The 20,956-nt window shown below is 43.5% G+C and overlaps 1 protein-coding gene across 1 annotated transcript in view; it reads left to right on the top strand.

Moving 5' to 3' along the window:
• The window catches only part of DERL1 (derlin 1), a gene marked incomplete in the record, with an annotated part of 727,712 nt that overhangs the window by 562,115 nt on the left and 144,641 nt on the right, over nt 1–20,956 (top strand). Inside the window, 1 exon segment of the mRNA XM_044066574.1 lies at nt 6,631–6,683. Coding sequence (XP_043922509.1) covers nt 6,631–6,683 — 53 coding nt within the window.

The raw sequence follows: 20,956 nt of genomic DNA, 5'->3' as shown, positions 1-20,956 counted from the left end.
ACCCCCTCCAGTAGCCACTGTGACCACAGACGCTTCCCTGATGGGGGGGGGGGCATTTTCAGGGAAAGACTGCCCCAAGACACATGGACAGATCAAGAGTCACATCTGCATATCAATGTCTGGAGATGAGAGCAGTACTTCTGGCGTTGCAGTACTTTCAAGACTCTCTTCTAGGGACGATTGCAATTCAGACAGACAATATGTCAGTAGTCTGGTACTTGAACAAGCAAGGCAGGACCAAGTCTTACCCCCTTTGCCGAGAAGCCCTCAGAGTTTGGCAGTGGGCTGCCTCCTCCCAGCGCTTTGTTGGCAAATCACATCCCGGGGAGATCCAACGTGATAGCAGACAAACTGAGCAGGGCAATTTTGTTGTTGCACGAGTGGTCCCTCAAACAAGAGATTGCGGACAGGATTTTCCGCAAATGGGGCCAGCCTTGCTGCAATCTTTTTGCCAGTCACATCAACACGAAGCTACTTTGCCCTGATTCCCCCTTTGGGAGAACCCTCAAGAGACACACTGATACACGATTGGCCCCCGGGTCACTTCTATGCATTCCCTCTAATACCCAGATATCTACTGAAAGCGATGTCGCTGGGAAGGACTATCATTCTTGTAGCCCCTCATTGGCCTTGGCAGATTTGTTTCCCATTTCTTCATCATCATCTATTGGAGGATCCATGGATTCTGGACCCAGTTCCGGACCTTTTGACACATCCTTCGGGGGACCTCCATCCTTCCTTGCAGTCACTGAAGCTTTACAGCTTGGCTGCTCCAGTTCCCCTCAGCCAGGCTTCATGACCTTTCTAATGAGACAAGGCAGTTCCTCTTGTCTTCCCATAAGTTTTCCACCAGAAGATTATATCTTAGTAAGTGGAAGAGATTTTCCATATGGGCCTCTAAGCAGAAGATTGATCCTTATCAAACCCGTTTGACATCCATTTTAGAATTTTTGACTATGATCTTTAATAAAGGAGCTGCAGCTGCTACAGTTCGGGTCCAGCTGGCTGCTGTATCTTGGAGTGGACGGGCTAAACATTATGTCCCACAAGTTGTCCAAGGCCTTTCTCAAAGGAACCTTTCACATGAGGCCTCCAGTGAAAACTCCTTATTCTCCTTGGAATCTAAACTTTGTGCTATCTCATATAATTCTTCCCCCGTTTTAACCAGCATCATCTTGTGACCTCACATTCTTAGGAAAACCATATTTCTGGTGGCTATTACTTCTGCTCGCAAAGTGTCAGAACTTCAAGCCTTATCTATCAGCCCTCCTCATTTGATTTTTCATGCTGATAGAGTATCTCTTAGGACAAACCCCTCCTTTTTGCCCAAAGTTTGTTCGGAATTTAATATCAACCAAGCCATTGCGTTGCCAGTCTTCTTCCCTAACCATTCCAGTAACCTTGAGTATATGTTGCACAAACTTGATGTTCACAGACAGCTCCAATATTATTTGGACAGAACAAAAGAGGTCAGAAAATCAGACCAGCTCTTTATATCATTCTCTGAAGCCAGAAAAGGTAGATCAATGGCTAAAATAATGCTTTCAAAATGGCTAAATGATTGTATTACCTTTTTATTTGTTCAGCTGCTAATATGCCCTTACTGCACAAGATTAAAGCTCATTCTACCAGGGCAGTCTCTACATCTTCTGCATTCCAAGCCAAATTGCCCCTAGGTAGCATTTGTGCTGCAGCCACTTGGTCTAAACTTCATACTTTTATCACTCATTACAAAGTTGATAAGGCCTCCAGGGACAGGGCTTCCTTTGGGTCCTGAAGAATGTACTCCCGTGAGCCACCCGAGATTGAGGGTGCTAGGGATGCTACCCATCAGTGAAGAATGAATGGCAAGATTGAACAACTTCACATTAAGAAGTTATGTACTCACCATAGCGTTCCATGTGAGTTGTTCCATCTTGCCTTCATTCTTACGTCCCTCCCTCCATCCCCCACCTGGTTGATAGTTGACCTAGAGGCTGGTGTCATCCTGGTTACTCAGTCCTTCTTTCTCTCTATGGGAGGGTAGTTCTCTTACATGGATATAGTACACACAGCAAACAAGATCTGAGGTAATTCCAGCAGTGCATCATGGGATAAGGGGCTTGGTCTCGAACTACTGGTAAACCTTGAGCTTTGCAAACGGCTGCGTCGAGCCAGTGGATCGGCTCCGAGCCCATCAGTGACGAATGAAGGCGAGATGGAACAACTCACATAGAATGTTATGGTGAGTATATAACTTCTTATTCCCCATAGAACAAGGTCCTTTAGTTCACACTTAAGGCTCCTGTACATAAGTTAAGCAGAACGTTATAAATCAGAGTGGAAAAGGATGTTGATGGAGCAGAGGAAGATTGAGAAGTCAGGAAAGAAAAGGAATTTAGATCAGATCCTTAAGTAGAATAATAGCAACCAGGCAGAATATTTTGTTCGTAAATTTTGCAAAAGTGTTCTAAGAGCTAAGTGAACAGGGAATGTAGAAAGGCAATTTTGCCAGTAGAGATGACTGCCAGTAGAGGTATGTAGAAAATAGGCAGGAGAGGACTGGAATTTACTGGAAAAAACTGGCAAAGGAACCAAGATATTGAGAATGAATAACTAGAGACTGAACGATAATAGAGTGGGATGAGGTCAAGCAGAAGTTTGGAATGTATTTTCCAATGTGCTTTTTTTCCCAAGTTTTAACATTTTGCTGTAGACAAAGTACAGTAGTTGGGACAAATCAGCTGAAAGGCATGGTATCACAGTCTAAATGATGCTCATTTACTGAATTACTTTAACCTATTTTTTCAAGTATTACTTTGTAACAACTTGATGGTAAGATAATTTGTGGGGAGTACCTCTTAGAGCTGGACTATTGAGAAATGTTCAGGGTTGTAGTCTGCCAACAAAATGCTTACAGACTTCATATATCTAAGAAATCATGTGATACAGTGGACTGCAATATTATTCCACCATGTGTAATCTCCGGCTACAGCCATGCTCACAAAAAAGTACAGCTGAGTAAGTTTCTCTTACCCATCATAATAGAGGTTTGAATTCCTCAGTACTGCAGCAGCCTTTAGTTGTATGGGTTATGTATTGTCCAGGACACAACTGTCCAGCTTCCAGAAGTGCTGACTCCCTCCCACACTTTCATTCTGACTGCTGATTGGGCAGCCCTGTGCAGGGAAAATCTGTAATCAGTGAAGAATCTTTAGGATTTTTCTTGACCACAAGTTAAGAAGGTGCATACTCATTTTGAGCTATTACAAACTATTTTTTATTCCAGCAAATATCTATATACAAAAGTAGGTGGATGGCTGGTGGGTGCAGCCATTGAAGCAGTGAGGAATTCTAATATTAGCTGTTCTAGTTAAGTGCAACTTTACACACCTATATTATGTTCATTATTCTCACTGATGCGGTAGTCTTTGGTCTGTAGTTGATTACTAAAGCCTTTCCAATAAGGGGAAGGAAGGATATACATCCAGGAGCCCCTGGTGTGAATGGTCCTACTAAAGCATGTACTAGATCTCGAAAAATAATCCAGTTTGTAATACCTTGTAAAGGTATGAACAGAGGACCATGTAGCCAGCTCTAAAATACTGCTAGAGTCTACTCCTTTCCAATATACCACTAAATAAGGCATGCTCCTGTAGAATGAGCCTTTATACTATATAGAACTAGTTTATCATGATGGGAATAACAAAAGGCAGTAGCAGAGGACAACCATCTGGAAACAGTCTGTTTTAACACAGATTTTCCTTTTTTTTTTGTTTCATCATAAGAAACAAATAGCTGATCAGCTTTCTTAAAGGTCTTGCCATGATAATACCCAAGCTGCTTATGCACGTCCAGAGTATGTAGAATCCTTTCTCCCTCATTCTGAAGATCCACAGGGGGAGGTTGATAGCTTGATTCAAAGTAAACTCTGAAACAACCTTGGGCATGAATGAGAGAGTTGTTCTTAAAGACCAGATAGGGTTCACCCAACATGTGAGCTTAACTCTGATGCTTGTCTTGCAGATTACGAAGTATTGTTTTATGTAATGAACCTTATGTTTGTTTGATGAGCAGGTTCAGATGGAGACATGGTTAACTTTTCCAGCACAAAGCTAAGATTTCGGGTAAGAGTGACCTGTTTTTAAGGAAGTTTCCGGTGTAAAACTCCATTGAGAATCTGTTTTTCCAAAAACATAGCAGAGAGAAGAGGATTCATGGATAAATATGCTGAAATTGCTGTAAAGGTGTACCTTGGTAGAGGAATAAGAGGCCAAAGGATATTAACCTGCAGAAATATTTGAGCACCAGTGGTACATAATCCCTGATAGGGCCCTGGTTATTGGCCAGGCACCAACTCGAAAAATCTTTTCCATTTGTCCATATAAGATTTCCTAGTAGCAGGTTTTCTTGCCTCCTTTAATACCTGATGATGATCCTCTGAAAAGAGAGGCCTTAAAGGAACTGGTATTGAGCCGTCCAGTTTGTTAGTTGAAAGAAGCTTTGAGATTAGGATACATCAAACTCCCCTTGTCCTGTGTGAGTAGATCCAGTCTGTGAGGAAGCTTGTGGCAATTGCTCTTTAGTACCTTAAGAAGGGAGAACCAATGTTGCCTGGGCGAGATGGGAGCTACCACAGTTCTATTTGGAGAGTTTTTTTGAATCTTCAGAATTACCCTGGGTGTCAGCGGAAAGGCAAAAGGGAACACTTCTGCCCATGGAAATGAAAATGCATCTGTTTTCTAGGCTTGTTTGCAAGGAGTCTGGAGTAGAAGTTCAGCTGTCTCCTTTGAAAGGAGGTGAACAGATCTGTTTTAAGTGTTCCCCATAATTTTATCAATTCCTGGAAGACCCCCTCATTCAATTTACATTTGTGAGGGTCTGTCTTGGTCATCCTAAGCTTATATGCTGCTGTGTTTTATTATGATAGAATGCAAGATGCTTGTAGCATTGAGGAGTGATGAAATGTTACCTCCAAAGCCATCATAGCCAGCCTGCATAGAGAATATGACTAGGTGCCCCTTGCTTGTTTATATACCACATGACTGGTGTTTTCTGTAATCACCTGAAGTGGTCCTGGAGACCATATATGATGTAGAGATTTTAAGGCATGGTTACATCCTACATCTTTTTGACACTGATGTGCTTTGGTCTATTTGAGTTCTGTAGGCCTTGCATCTTTCCCACTATAAAAACTGCTCAGAAGTGAAATATGAGGTGTTTGTAGTTACAGATTGGCTTGAAGGTGAAGGGGAAAAGAGGAGACATGGATTTCCTTAAATATGTAGTCTCCACCACTGCAGTTCCCTTTTTCCAAGATGAAATATCAGAATCTGAAACTCCAGAGTATTCAGATGTTGGGTTTGTGTGTGTATTTTTTTTATAGAAGCCATCAAATCTTTCTGATATGCAGCCTGGCAAGGGGAATCATGCAAATCATAGAGGACATGAACACCAGGATCCTTAGATAATCTCTGGCTGAAAGAAACTCAGGAAAGTTTCTTGATAAAAATCCACCTTCTCCTATGTCCAAAAAGACATTTTGCTGAAGGTCTCTCTAAGGCACCCTATTAAGACAGCCCTGAGTGATGGGGAGGAGGATTTTGGAACCTTTATCTGAAACCCCAGATTTTTTAGTAGAGAAGAAACCTATTGTAATGACTCTTGATATATGGGAAAAGACTTCAAAGATGAGCAAGTCGTCTAAATAAGGAAATATGTGAATACCATTAAGTCTACAATGAGCTAGATGCTTTGTAAGCACCCTTGGAACTGTGGGTAATCTAAAGGGTAAATCAGAGAGTTGATAATGTGACCCAGGCACAAAATACCTGAAAAATGTCCTGAAGCTTTTGGGTATAGGAATGTGATGGTATGCATCTTTTAGATCTAATGTTTACCATAAAAATCTTTTGGTATGAGATATAACAAATTCTGAAGGGTCAACATCTTGAACTGTGGAACTTTCATTTATATATTTAGAAAATAAATATATAGAACTGGTCTCCAAGAAGCCTCTTTGGTACCAGAAACATTTTGGAATACAAGTTGTTGCCCCTTTGATTTAATGGCACTGGTTCTATGACAGTTAACATAAGTGCTAAAGAACCTGAGGAAAAAACTCCTTTGGTTCGTAGGGTGGGAAGGAACTCTGCCCTGAAAGGAGGTATTTGTATCCAGTGCCAGCTGTAACCCTTGTGAACCACTTTTAACACTCAAAAGTCTGAAACAATCTGTTGCCAAAGGGGAATGTACAAAGCCAGTTATTGAGACAGATTTAGACAGACAGGGCAGGAGAGAGTGGTGAAGGGGAAAAGAATGCTGGTATAGTTACTCTGAAGTACTAGACTGTTACTTTGTAGGAAAACATCCTCGTTTCCTGTTCCCCTCCTGCCATCTTTTTTTTAAATTTCCTTTCTGTCCTGAGCAGGCAGAGGTTGTTTGTTTTGTTTTGTTTCTTAAGATAGAAAATTATGTTTTAGTAAATTGTTTACAAAACTGTGATGCTGCCATTTTGCAATGTTCATGTAAGTGTTTATTCATACATTCAAACTGCTGCAAAATCTAAGTGTCCCTGGGTCTTTTGAACTACAGTTGTTGCATCAGAGTAAGGTAATAGTATTGTAATATTACTTTTTTTTTTCTCTGCAGGCTTGTTACTTGCCATGGGTTATTCTTGCATTTAACTACATCATTGGAGGATCGTAAGTATTCAAGAAAATCTTGGTTCTTTATGTTACATTAGAAGAGCAGAAAGGTAGAATACTAGTCACAAAAATTCACCATAAAAACCATGTCTGACTCTTATTTGCAGTAGGGTACCACTAGTTGTTGCCCATCTTCCCATCTTATAGTTTAGTGCTTTGGAAATTGTTTGGCAACCACACATCAGTCTGTCATGAGTATTTCATTCATTTTACTTGGTCTTCATAATTCATCACAAGTAATGATTGCTGAAAGGTAATGCAGTAGTCTGGGGCAGGTGGGACTATAAATGGTGTGTTAAATGATTATATTAGCAGAGATTCGCATTGCTGTTTATACAAAAAATGAATATTTGCCTACTTTTGTTTTCTTCAACATGCAAAAAGTAACTCCATCATATATATTCAGCTTCTCACATGCACATCTTAAGTTATATTTCCTCCAAAAGTAGAGGGCTGTGTGTGCACTGTGCTGAAGCCACCATGATTGTACTGGTTTTACCTCAGATCATTACCATGAAGACATAGTTATTAAGGCTTCTGCTTCACTGAGTTGAGGGGGAAGAGTCTCTGTGTTTATATGCAGGTACAGACACACACACACACACACACACACACACACACACACACACACACACACACACACACACACACGCTCACATGTACGTGTGAATATTGACTGGAATAAAATCAATTGCCCCTCTCCCTCCCTATCCATTAACCTCTATAACTTCACGCAAATAATCCTCTTCATCACTCGACCTAACAAAATAAACCCTCCCGGGTCCACTATAGATTGGATCCTAGTCTCATTTCCAAATAAAATAACCGGTTTGGGCACAATTCCTGATACCTTTAGCGACCACCTCCCAGCCTTAATGCATCGCTCAACTAGTTCCTCCTCACACCAGCATCAATACATTCAAACTCATAACCTCAGTAGTTTCAACCCAACTACTTTCTCAAATACTTTCAAGCAAATGAACTGGCAAATTCTAAACATCCTTCCTCTTGACAAGGCTATAGAATACTTCAACTCTGTCTTCCTTGATACTTTAAACTCACTAGCCCCAGTAAGAAACAAAAGGATAAAAACTAAAACTGCTCCTTGGCTATCCAAAGAGACCAAACAAATTATGCACCACAGAGACAAACTATGGAAACTTTACCAAAACAATAAAGTGGCCAATACCTTGTTCCAATATAAACAGCTGTGCAACCGTGCAAAATGATTAATCACCAAAAACAAAAAATCCTACTATATCAAACTTCAGTGCAATAACAATAAAGACCCCCAAAAATTCTGGAACCCAAACTCACTCCTCAGTCCGGGCTCCAAGAATGATCCCTGTCCTGACCCAAGTAAATCTGACCTCGAACTAGGCTCTGAATTTAACTCATTTTTCACAGACACTATTACTACCCTCACCAAGACATTTCCCAATAGTAACCCAACTGCTCTACACTCTCCCCCTTCTAACTCACCTCGTCTGTTTGAACTCAAACCTATCTCCACTAACTTTATATAAAAACTTTTGTCCAAACTTAAACCTTGCTCTAACGCTCCCGACAATATTCCATCTTCCTTCCTAAAATGTGTTGTTGATGGCATTGCTCTCCCAATCAGCATCATTATCAACTGATCCATGAAAGAATCATACGTCCCCAAACTCTGGTGCTCAGCTTATATTCTTCCTCTTCATAAAGGAGGCAAAAATACCAGCAGCTCAAACTTTTGCCCCATTGCTTTGCTCTCACCAATCTCCAAAATCCTAGAAAAATGCATCCACCTCCAATTTATGCCTTTCCTGACCCAAAACAATCTTCTCACCCAGCATGCCTTCCGTCCAGGCCATAACACAATAACCGCTTTACTCTTTTTCCTAGAAACTGTCAGTCAAGCCCGAGATTCAGGCCACTTAGTTTCTACTGTTTTACTCAATCTGTCTAAAGCCAAAACCACCTCTCTCTTAATGCAAATAAATCAAAGATTCTACTATTCCCTCCCACAAAGACCCTCTCCTATGATAAAAACAACTTCAAAGTCTGTAGTCAAACCAACTCACCTATAGAAGTAGTCCCCTCTGCCAAACTATTTGGCATTACTGTAGATGAACACCTCAAGTTTAATATTCATATTTAACAAACTATTAAGAAAACCCACCAAAAGCTAGGTATGCTGTATAGGAATAATCGCTTTCTCTCCAACTCTACCAGGCAAACTCTGGCCTTGATTTATCGTCTTCCTCCCTTATTATATGGAACCCCTCTCCTAACCAACCTGTCCTTCTTTAAACTAGAAAACTGCTACAACAAAATCTCTAAATTTGCCTCTAAATCTAAAAATACCACCCATCACTGCCTAACCCTACAATCCCTGAATTTGCTTGAATTCCCAAACTATACCTAGACTATCTCTCCAACACACTACTGCACATACTCATATTTCACCCAGCAAAATGTCCCGCTCTAACGAACATCCTTCCCCCTTATACACCCAACAGAGCTCTCAGATCTGAAAATCAGAACTGAATTACTATCCATACACCTAAATGTCCTGCTGGCCAACTTCTCCTATCTTTCTCACTAGGCATAAAATGGAATTCCCTTCCCTCCACACTAAGAACCATACCAAACTCAGAAAACTTCAAAACCCAACTATTCAAACACCTGTCCACTAAATAGAAATGTACCTGCCTTCACCTAACCTAATCCAAGGGGGTTCTCGCTCTTGTTCATAAGCTCTACAACACTCATAGATGTTAAGTTGTCAATCTCGCCTTCATTCTTGCTGGATGGGTTCGGAGCCGATCCTCGGCTCCACTCGCACTGCTTTAGCTTGAGAACTCCTTTTACCAGCTCGAGGCAACCCTATATCCCATGATGCAAGGCGGAACTACCCCAGATCTCGTTTGCCGCTTAGCGAAAGAGGTCTCCTTTGCCAGCTGAGGTAAGTTGATTTTGTCAAAAAAAGCTTAGTCAGGGATTTATTTCTCCCTTATTCCCTTTTATAGTGTGTAGTGTTTCTACAGCCCACCCTATGTCCATCGTCAGCTCAGGTACTATTTGCATAGAACGAAACAATTCAGGAAATCGGACCAATTATTTGTCTCCTATGCAGAAAACAGGATAGGTCTTCCAGTTTCTAAAGTGACCTTATCCAGATGGTTGTCTTCCACCATTTCCTATGTGTACTCTCTCAGAGGCAAGCAACTACCTTCTAAACCGAAAGCACACTCAACCAGGAGTCTATCCAATTCTGCAGCCTTTCAGGATAGACTACCCATTGATACCATTTATGCAGCAGCTACTTGGGCCACTCCTCATACCTTTGTCTCTCATTACAAGTTAGACTTGGCCTCCAGAGACAGGGCCAGTTTTGGTTCCACAGTTCTCAAGAGTCTGTTCCAATGAGCCACCCGGGATACAGGTGCTAGGGACGCGGTCCCATCCAGCAAGAATGAAGGCGAGATTGACAACTTAACATTTAGAAGTTATGTACCTACCATAACGTTCCATGTTAGTTGTCTTCTCCCGCCTTCTTTCTTGCATCCCTCCCTCCTTCCCCCTGGCCTGGACAGATCTTGAAGAGTTCCTATCAGGTTGTTTCCTCCTGAGCCGTCATTTGAGGACTCTTATTATGAACTTGGGTTTCCTAATTATGTTAGGTTAGTCCTTAGCAGGGTAGGTTAGCTACCAAACGAGATCTGAGGTAGTTCCGCCTTGCATCATGGGATATAGGGTTGCCTCGAGCTGGTAAAAGGAGTTCTCAAGCTAAAGCAAGTGCCGGGTCGGGGCCGAGGATCGGCTCCGAACCCATCCAGCAAGAAAGAAGGCGAGAGAAGACAACTAACATGGAACGTTATGGTAGGTACATAACTTCTAATTATCTTCCAATGAGCCTATCTAAGCTCTAAACAATTTCTGTAGCTTCTCTCTAAGCTCTCAACAACTCCTACAGCTACCCTCACACAGCCCTACCTTGTAAATATTGTAAATAGCATTCTACTGTTGATGTGTGCATGTAAAGCGTATTTACATTTTCTTAAAAGGTTTGTATGTAAACTGTTTCCACACCTATTCCATATCAGTTTTCCTCAAATTAAACTGTATGATCACTACTTCAAGCTTAATGAATTTAACTATGCATGATATTGAATGCATTTATGAGTAGTTATTCTACATAATATCTTTAATATTAACTATCAGTTGTATCTAAATTGTATAATGCATCTTGGAGCTTTTCTCCCCGGGCCCCCACTGAAAATGGGACATTTCGGACCAGTGGAATTCCCCGGTAATCAAATTGCAAATAAATAAATAAAACAAGTGTGTGTGTGTGTGTGTGTGTGTGTGTGTGTGTGTGTGTGTGTGTGTGTGTGTGTGTGTGTGTGGTTTTCGACAGAGCTTGCATTTATCTTTGTACTTGTAGCCCAGGTCAAGACTGACAAAGGTTCAGAGAAGACTGTTTCACTTAACTAATTAACAGATTTATTATTTATTTATTGACAACTGCGGTGGTGGTGCTGCGGTAGCGTTGTCACCTCATAGCAAGACGTTGTACTGTTCGATTCTCAGCTAGAGCGTCTTCTGTGTGGAGGCATACGTGAATGGGGCGTGCCTTCGTTGAAGGTTGTGCGTCAGGGCTGGTAACCCAGTACGTAAAAATCCACTGCCAATCATTAGCGGACCGGAGTTCCGCAGTGGCGACCCCTAACCGGGAAAAGCCGAAAGACACAAACATTTATTTATTGACATTTGATTACCGGGAAAGTCTGACTGGGTAGAAGCCTATTTTCAGAGGAGTCCCAGAGAGAAAAGCTCCAAATTATACAAAACATTTTAAGAATAATAAATGTTCTTTGTGTTTCACTGTTGCAGTCATCACATTTGGGATATCCCTGCCAGGGTAGCCCTCAGCCAGCCCGAATACCAGAGACACAGTATTTCTCCATCGGTTGCTGTCACTTGAGGATTGACGTCAGGTCGTCAGTGGTATAAAGTAAGGCAGCCAATGCCATTGCATCAGTCTTTCTTGCCATGGAGCCCGAAGCAGAAGCAGTTCGCATGAGTGCCGGTGGGCCGCTACTTGAGTTTTCGTTTCCGAATTGAAGTTGAAGTCTTCTAAAGCTAAGTACCTCGTTGGGGATCCTTTTTTCTTGCACTAACTGATTTCAGAAAAAGTTCGTAATTGTTTCGCCTGTGGAAAGCAAATACCACACAGAGACTTCCACTCTTACTGCATCACATGCCTAGGCCCAGACCATGACATCCCCCATTGTCGCTTCTGTGCTTTGTTTAATGCCAGAACTATCCATCAGGCCCTTATCGTAGCCATTTATTTTTGTTTACAGTCCTTGAAATCCAATATGGCTTCGGTAAGCCATCTGACAGCAGATCTTCTGAAAAAACGTAAAGATAAAGACAGACAGAGACAGACTGCACAGATCCAAACCTTCCGACGACGCTTCCGTTAAGCTAGTAGTCAGTCCTCCAGTACTCAGTGAGGCACTTTCACAGCTCCTGATGCCCACTTCAGTTGATTCGCAGGCCATTACCGAGACCCTTTCGGAGTCTAAGGATCCTGCGGTCGTCTCTACCTTGGCTGGGTCCGGAGCCACTGAGCAGGCACCGGCTTCCGAGGACATCCTTCGCACCTCCGAATCTCGACACAAACAGACGTCTTCTTTCACGACTACTGTTCTTTTGAAAACAACGGAGTTCCTTAGGCCCAGGGATGGAACCACACCCAAGAAACCGACTACCCACTCTTAGGCACCTGCTACCTTGCCTTACTCTCAAATGCTCAAAATGGCAGAAGACCTTATCATGCTGATCAGGAGAGGCCAAGCTGCTCCTTCAAAAAGGCAAGGAGATCTGTCCCCAGTAGTTTTGTCTGAACAAGAGTCAGATGAATCTGATGCATCTGACTATGAAGACATGCAGCCCCCCTCCACTTATGAGGATTCTGATGCAAAGGAATCCATTCCTTCAGCCTCTCCCTCAGAGGATTTTTCATTTGGGGAAACCCTGCATACTTTAAGGGAGCATTTCCAATGGGAGAGTCAGGACTACCGTCAGTCTAAAAAGAGACTCAGGGAATTCCTAGATCTTCCGCAACACAGACCCTTGGCCATCCCCCTAGTCCTGGATATGGTGGATGATGTTTTCCTTGAATCCAGCTTGACACTTGACGCTCTACCTCCTGCTTCCAAAAAAATAGACAGATACTACAGAGTCCCTGACTCACGCAAGTATCTTTTTAAAAATCCAACAGCTGACCCTGAGGTAATTTCTCAAGGGCCAAAAGGGATTAAAGCAACCTGTGCCAAGAATCCCACCCCTCAGACAGGGATTCCCAAGCATTGGACAGATGGTGTAAAAAAGTATACAACTCAGCTACTCTTGCTATCAGGGCACTAAATTGTCAGTTCCATATGCTTAAATATCAGCAACATACCGTGGAACTCCTTAAACAAAAAAAAAGTCCTCCTTTCCTGCTTGGGCTGAATCTAAAGATTTACAAGACTTAATGTGTTCTGCAAGTCAAGTAACTAAAGACACCTTGCACTGTGGTTTTTACTCCCTAGAAGCTTCATGCAGGGCAGCAGTCACTGGATCTGTAATTAGAAGACATGCATGGCTTAAGGAACAACCCCTGCCAGACCATGTCAAATCTGAATTGTTGGATGCACCCTTGCACAAATAACTTTTTGGCACTAAGGCAGAAGCGGTCTTAAAAAATATGGAAGAAAAAGCAAAATCTATGCAAACAGTTAAAGATTTCTTACAGGTCCAGCCCCCTAGGTTCAGCAGGCATTTTCCCTCCAAGCACTGGTCCTTTCCTGCTCCAAGTAAACAGGCGTAGCCTAAAACCTGTGGAAACAGATCCCCCTCCCAGACAGCAGCTCCATGGAATGCAGAGGTCTAAGCAGTGGACTACCTCCACTTCAGAACCAGGGAGTTCTAAGCCACTCCCTCATGGTAAGAACTCACAATGACTCCCCTCCCAACCTCCCCTCTGCCCACCTTCACTTACCCCTAGGAGGAAAACTCTCCTTTCACTCAAGCACCTGGGCCACCATTACCAAGGACCAATGGGTTCTGAACATTGTGTCTCAGTGATACATATTCTCCTTCCACACCCTTTCAACCCCAAAAGGGTTCCCACATCTACCGCCAAATCAGTGGACTGAGGCTCAAAAGCAAATCCATTCCCTGCTGTCTTTGAGGGCAGTAGAGTGTGTTCCTGCAGAACAGATAGGCCAAGGCTTCTACTCCAGACTTTTTCTGGTGCTCAGAAAAGAGGGCTCCTGGTGCCCCATCCTCGATCTATCCATTCTAAACACCTTCCTGGTGATCCCAAAATTCTAAATGCTCACCCTCCAGCAGCTGCTACCCATGCTGTCCAAGGACGCTTGGCTAGCCACCTTGGATCTAAGAGGCCTGCCTCCACATTCCTGTCAGATAATCATGCAGAAAATATCTCCGCTTCAGGGCAGGATCTCAACACTTTCAGATGTTCTTCATGTTTCACTGTTGCAGTCATTACATTTGGGTAATCTGCTGGCAGGTTGCCCTCAGTCGGCCTGAATAACAAAGTCTTGGGTCCTGTGTCGGTTGCTGTCTCCTCTTCCATGACGTCAGGTCGTCAGGGGTATAAAACATGCAACCGACACCATTTTAATCAGTCTTTCTTGCCGCGTGGTGCCTGAAGCAGAAGCAGTTCGCAAGTGCCGGTCGGCCGACTCCTGAAATTTTCATATTCGAGTTTCAGAACCAAAGTCTTCAAACTAAAGCTAAGTACCCCGTTGGGGAAACTTATTCTTGCTCCTTACCGATGTCAGTAAAAGTTAATAATTGCATTACTTGTGGGAAGCAAATGCCTCATAAGGATTTTCATTTGTACTGTATTCCTTGCCTAGGCCCAGATCACAATGTGTCTTGCTAACGGTTTTGTGCTAAATTTAACCAACGCACTGTTAAGCGTCTGTATATTTTTGCTTCTAAATATTTTGGTTCAAGATTTAACTACCCTGAAATGTAATTGGTTAGCAATCCGACTACCGGAGTTCACAAAAAACGCAAGGAAAGAGACAGACCGTCGAGGTCCAAAACCGACGACGAAGCTTCTCCAAAGCCAGTCGCCGGTACTCAGTGAGGCGCTTTCGCAGCCCCTGATACCCACTACTTTTGAGTTGCAGGCCTCTACCGAGACCCGTTCGGAGTCCGGTATGCTGTGAGATTTGCAAAGTATTGAACCCACGGATGTCTCTCCCTTGGATGGGTCCGGAGCCGCTGAGCAGGCACCAGCTTCTGAAGGTGTTTTCAGGCCTCAACATTTTTACATTAAACTGACACCAGCAACAAAAACAAGGTAAAAAACAACTTCTATGTCTAAAAAACAAACGCATGAGCCACGTGCTCAGGCCCCTATGCCTAAAAAACAGATGATCAAAATGGCTGAGGATTTAATTACCTTGATCAGGGGTTCCCAATCCCCCCCCCCCCCTGCTAAGTGGCCTAGGCAAGGCACTGATTATGAATCTTCAGATCAGGTTTCCATTTCTTCTGATTCCTCTTCTGATCAGAAATTTTCTATTCCACCCTATGAGGATTCTGATGTAGAGGAATCCATCCCATCTGCATCTCCTCCTGAGGATTACAATTTTGGAGAGACTTTGCATACTTTAAGGGAACATTCTCACTGGGAGAGTCAGGACTTCTCTGAATCAAAAAAGAGGCTTAGGGATTTCCTTCTTCTTCCTCAGCATAGGCCTTTAGCAATGCCTCCTGTATTAGACATTGCTGATGATGTGTTCTTGGAATCAAGCATGGCTCCTGATTCCCTGTCTCCGGCTCCTAGTAAGCCAGACAGATATTACAGGGTTCCTGACTCCCACAAATTTCTTTTCAAAAATCCTGCTGCTGATCCTGAGACTATTTTTCAGGGTCCCAAGGGTGAAGGCTTCTACAGCCAAAAATCCTACCCCTTCTGATATGGATTCCAGGGCGCTGGATAGATGGGGTAAGAAGGTTTATACGTCTGCAACCTTGGCAATCAGGGCTTTAAACTGCCAGTTTCATATGCTTAAATGTTCAAAGCATGTTATGGGCTTACTGAAACAGAAAATTATGTTGATTTCTAATTGTGTGGAAAATAGAGTTACAGGATTTATTGCATTCAGCAGAACAGGTTGGAAAGCATAGTTTGCAATGTGGTTTTGATTCCTTGGAGGCCTCTTGTAGGGCCGCCGATACTGGATCTGTGATTAGAGGGCATGCCTGGCTCAAGGAGCAAAACCTGCCTGATCATGTTAAAGTTAAATTGTTGGATGCCCCTTTGCAGCATGATACTCTGTTTGGTAATAAGGCAGAAGAGGTTTTAAAGAAAATGGAAGACAAAGCTAAATCTATGCAAACTGTAAAAGATTTCTTGCAAGTGCAGCCACCCAGCTTCAGTAGGCACTGGCCTACTAAAAATTGGTCCTTTCCTGTATCCAACAGAGCCACTCAGGGCAAACCCAGGTGCTCAAAAGGCTCCAGATATCAATCACAGGGTTCTTACAGGTCAAAGCAGTGGGGTGCCTCTACCTCCAAATCTGGAGGAAACAAAACACAACCGTACAGTAAGCAGTCTCAATGACTTTCCTCTACCATCTCCAAGCACTTATCTTTTGGCAGCCCCCTTGGGGGAGGAAACTAGCACTTCATGCTCAAAATTGGCAGTTAATTACCCAGGACAAGTGGGTATTAAACATAGTATCCCAGGGGTACAGATTTAATTTCCATACTTTGCCAATTCCAAACGGATGGCCGGCTCTGCCACAAAACCAGTGGGCAGAGGCCCAGAAACAAGTCATGTCCCTCATGGATATGGGGGCTATTCAACCGGTACCAGGAAAGGAAAAAGGACAAGGATTTTATTCAAGACTTTTCCTGGTACCCAGAAAAGACAATTCATGGCGTCCAGTACTGGACTTACCGATTCTGAACACGTTCCTGGACATTTCAAAATGCTGACTTTACAACAGCTACTGTCTATGCTAGGCAAGAATGCTTGGTTAGTAACTCTAGACTTAAGAGGCATACCTGCATATCCCAATAAGGGAATCATGCAGAAGATACCTCCGCTTCAAAGCAGGTTTTTTGCATTACCAATTCTCTGCACTGCCCTTTGGCTTATCTACTGCACCCAAGGTCTTTACAAAGTGCCTGGCACCAGTAATTGCATTCTGCAGACAAAGAAACATACAAATTTATCCTTATCTGGACGATTGTCTCATTCAAGCAGAGGACAAGGACACTCTTCTTCAACATCTGGCATTTGTAAAAAGGCTTCTAGCGTGCCTAGGGTACACCATAAATGAAAAGAAATCACAACTGGTACCCTCTCAAATAATTACATTCCTAGGTGCAAGCTTGAATACAACTGCCCAGATGGCTTACCTCACGCCAGACAAACAAAGGCAATTGGCAACATACTTCAAACAAATGGCAACAAAAACCCAGTTATCTGCAAGACATATTCAGCAGGCTTTGGGGTTCATGGCATCCTGCATTCTACTAATTCCATATGCGAGACTACATATGAGGAAACTTCAATGGTACCTAAAAAGTATATGGAGTCAACATTGTCACAGCCTGGAAACAATGATTCCTCTCATTCCCTGCCTACAACAGGAGTTTCTTCGGTGGGCAGAGACATGTCACCAAAACAAGGGACGGTCATTCACTCTACCCCCTGCCACCCAAACCCTAACTACAGATGCATCAGACTATGCTTGGGGGGCCCACCTGGCAGGGAGATGCATTCAGGGCAAATGGAGCCCAAACCAAATGCATCTGCATGTCAATCAGAAAGAAATGCTTGCTGTTCAGAATGCTCTGACAGCCTTCAAGGACTTACTTCATCCAGGCCAACTACTGATAGATGGACAACACCACAGTTATGTGGTACATAAGCAGGGGATACACATTCCTACCCCCTTTGCAGACTAGCCATGGCCTTGGTGAACACAACCTTGACTTACCAAATACATCTTCAAGCTCAATTCCTGCCAGGAAAGCAAAATACTCTGGCAGACGACATAAGCAGAAATCTTATGGACCCGCACGAATGGAAACTGGATCCACAAATCTTAAGTATGTTAACACAGAAATGGGGGAGCCCAGACATAGATCCAGTTGCCTCTCCCCAAAACTATCAGTTGGACAAATTCTGCACAAGAACTCATCACAAAAGAGCATGGAAAGTGGATTCTCTATCCTTCAGCTGGAAAAACCTATCAGTCTATGCCTTTCCCCCTCTGCCTCTACTCTTCAAGGTCTTACTAAAAGTCAGACAGGAAAAACCAAAAATGATCATAATTGCTCCGGGCTGACCTCGCCAGCACTGGTACCCGCTTCTAAGGAATATGTCACACCTTCCTCTGTGGTACTTGCCTCAAACACCTCTTTTTCTGTCTCAGCAGAACTATCAAATTCTGCACACTCAGCTCCAAACTCTGAATCTTGCAGCATGGCTAATCAACTAATTATTCAAACCACATCTCTCAGTAAACCTGTGATGGATGTCATTTTGGAAGCCAGAAGGCCTAGTACTAAAAAATCTTATGCTGACAAATGGAAGAGATTCTGTGCTTGGAACCAAGCACAAGGAATAGACACAGCAATCCCTGACAAGGGTCTTTTTCTTCAATAAAAATCCATGCCTCTGCCATCTCGGCTCATTACAACACAGAGCCTTCCCTCTTTGCTCATTCACTGCTTAAACAGTATCTCAGAAGGGCCAGAAATTTAAGGCCTCCCAGGAGAACACAAACTCCTGCATGGGACCTCAATTTTGTGCTGGAAAAACTCACCCTGCCTCTTTTGAACCAGCAACTACTGTGGATATAAAATTTCTATCTTGGAAGACAGCTTTTCTTTTGGCAGTCACTTCAGCAAGAAGGGTTTCAGAACTACAGGCTGTCATGGCAGTGGAGCCTTTCATTATATTTTACCCGGACAGGGTGGCCCTCCGGACCAATCCTTCTTTTATGCCTAAGGTGGTATCCAGTGTGGCTCTTAACCAGACCATTCACCTGCCAACATTTTTCCCATATCCGCAGAACAAGAGGGAGCGGATTCTGCATTCATTGGATGTACACAGACAACAAAGATTCTACTTAAACACAACAAAATCTCTAAGAAAGTCTGAGCAACTACTGGAAGCATTTGCTGCAGGAACAGAGGGGAAGGCTATATCAAAGCAGACTATTTCTAAATGGATAAGCCACTGCATTCGTTTCTGCTATTTGCACTATGGTAAACCTGTGCCCAAGGGGATCAGATCCCATTCCACCAGGGCTGCCTCTACTTCAACAGCTTTTCTCAGAGGGGTCCCAACCAAAGACATTCTAGAAGCTGCTACTTGCAGCTCTGTTCATACGTTCACCAAACATTATCATTTACCTCTATTCTCTAAATCTCTGCGCTTCCTTTTGGCTTATCTACTGCTCCCATAGTTTTCACAAAGGACCTGGCTCCGGCCATTGCCTTTTGTAGACAAAGAAATATTCAAATTTACCCCTACTTAGACAACTGCCTTATTCAGGCAGACAGCCAGGAAAAGCTGCTCAAACTCCTGGTCTTTGTAAAGAGTCAACTAACCTCCCTAGGGTACAGAATCAATGAAAAGAAATCAAAACAAGTGCCCACCCAAAGGATAATCTTACTGGGAGCAAGTCTGGACACATCATCCCAGATGGCATACCTTACACCAGAGAAACAAATTTTCTTGTCATTCTACTTCTCTCAACTGGCCACCAGACCCCAGCTTTCTGCAAGGAAAATTTTGCAAGCTCTGGGGTTCATGGCCTCTTGCATACTCCTCATTCCATATGCCAGACTGCATATGAGGAAACTTCAATGGTACCTAAAGAGCCTTTGGTGTCAACACTCTCAAGACCTGGAAACACTTCTACTTATAATTCCTTGTCTCAAAAAGGAATTTCTTTGGTGGGCAACAGCATGCTCCCACAACAAGGGACTGCCCTTCTCCCCTCATCCCACCACCCAGACCCTCACCACAGATGCATCAGACTACGCTTGGTGTGCGCACCTGGATGGCAGGTGCATACAGGGCCAATGAAGCCCACAGCAAATCCCCCTGCACATCAGTCAGTAAGAGATGATGGCTGTGCAGCACATCTTGATAGCTTTCAAACCCCTTCTCTTTCCAGGGGTTCTCCTGATCAAAACAGACAACACCAACAAACAGGGAGGGACCCACTCCTACCCTCTATGCAGGCTGGCTATGACCCTTTGGCTCACAGCCTCTGCCATGCAAATACACCTGTTCATACAATACTTACCAGGCTCTTTCTCAACTCCCTGGCAGACCAATTAAGTAGAAACCTTTTGGACCCACACGAGTGGCAGCTCAACAGAAGTACCTTCTTCCTAATAACTCAGAAATGGGGAACCCCGAAGGTCGACCTCTTTGCCTTCCACACCAACAATCAGCTCAGCAAATTCTGCTCCAGGGAGCATCGCTGCATGGCTTGGAAAGTGGATGTCCCGTCCTTCTCCTGGGTCAACCTCTCGGTCTATGCCTTTCCTCCCCTACCTCTCATCATCCGTGAGGCCAGACGCCCTAGCACCAGAAAGCCTTATGCAGATAAATGGAAAAGGTTCTGCACCAGGATCCAGGCTAAGGGGACCAGTGCTGCACAACCCTCCATCCCTCTCATCCCGAATTATTTAGCTGACCTATTACACAGTGGTCTCTCTTTATCCTCTATAACAATTCATGCCTCTGCTATTTCTGATCATTTTCCCACTGATCCCTTTTTCACACCCTTTGATCAAACAGTTCCTCAAAGGGGTTGGCAACTTGTGGACCCCCAGAAGGGTACCAACAACAGCTTGGGACCTTAACTTTGTCTTATAAAAGCTCACCCTGCCTCCTTTCCAGCCAGCTTCTTCTGGAGAGCTAAAATTTCTATCCTGGAAGACCGTCTTCCTTCTGGGCATCACTTCAGCCAGAAAGAGTCTCTGATCTGCAAGCACTCATGGCTGTGGAACCCTTCATCATCTTCCATGCAGACCGGGTATCCCTCAGAACTACCCCATCCTTCATGCCCAAGGTGGTGTCCAGTGTGGCTCTCAACCAATCCATTTATTTGCCCACCTTCTTTCCTAATCCCAAGAACAAGGGGGAAAGGATTCTTCACTCTCTAGATGTGCACAGACAGCTCAGACACTATCTGGACAGGACTAAACCCTTC

Source organism: Protopterus annectens, chromosome 3.part1 (genome assembly GCF_019279795.1).
Source record: "Protopterus annectens isolate FY-2018-M chromosome 3.part1, PAN1.0, whole genome shotgun sequence".
NCBI lineage: Eukaryota > Metazoa > Chordata > Ceratodontiformes > Protopteridae > Protopterus > Protopterus annectens.
Note: the sequence above shows the minus strand (reverse complement) of the source record. Positions and strands in the feature narration are given on the sequence as shown.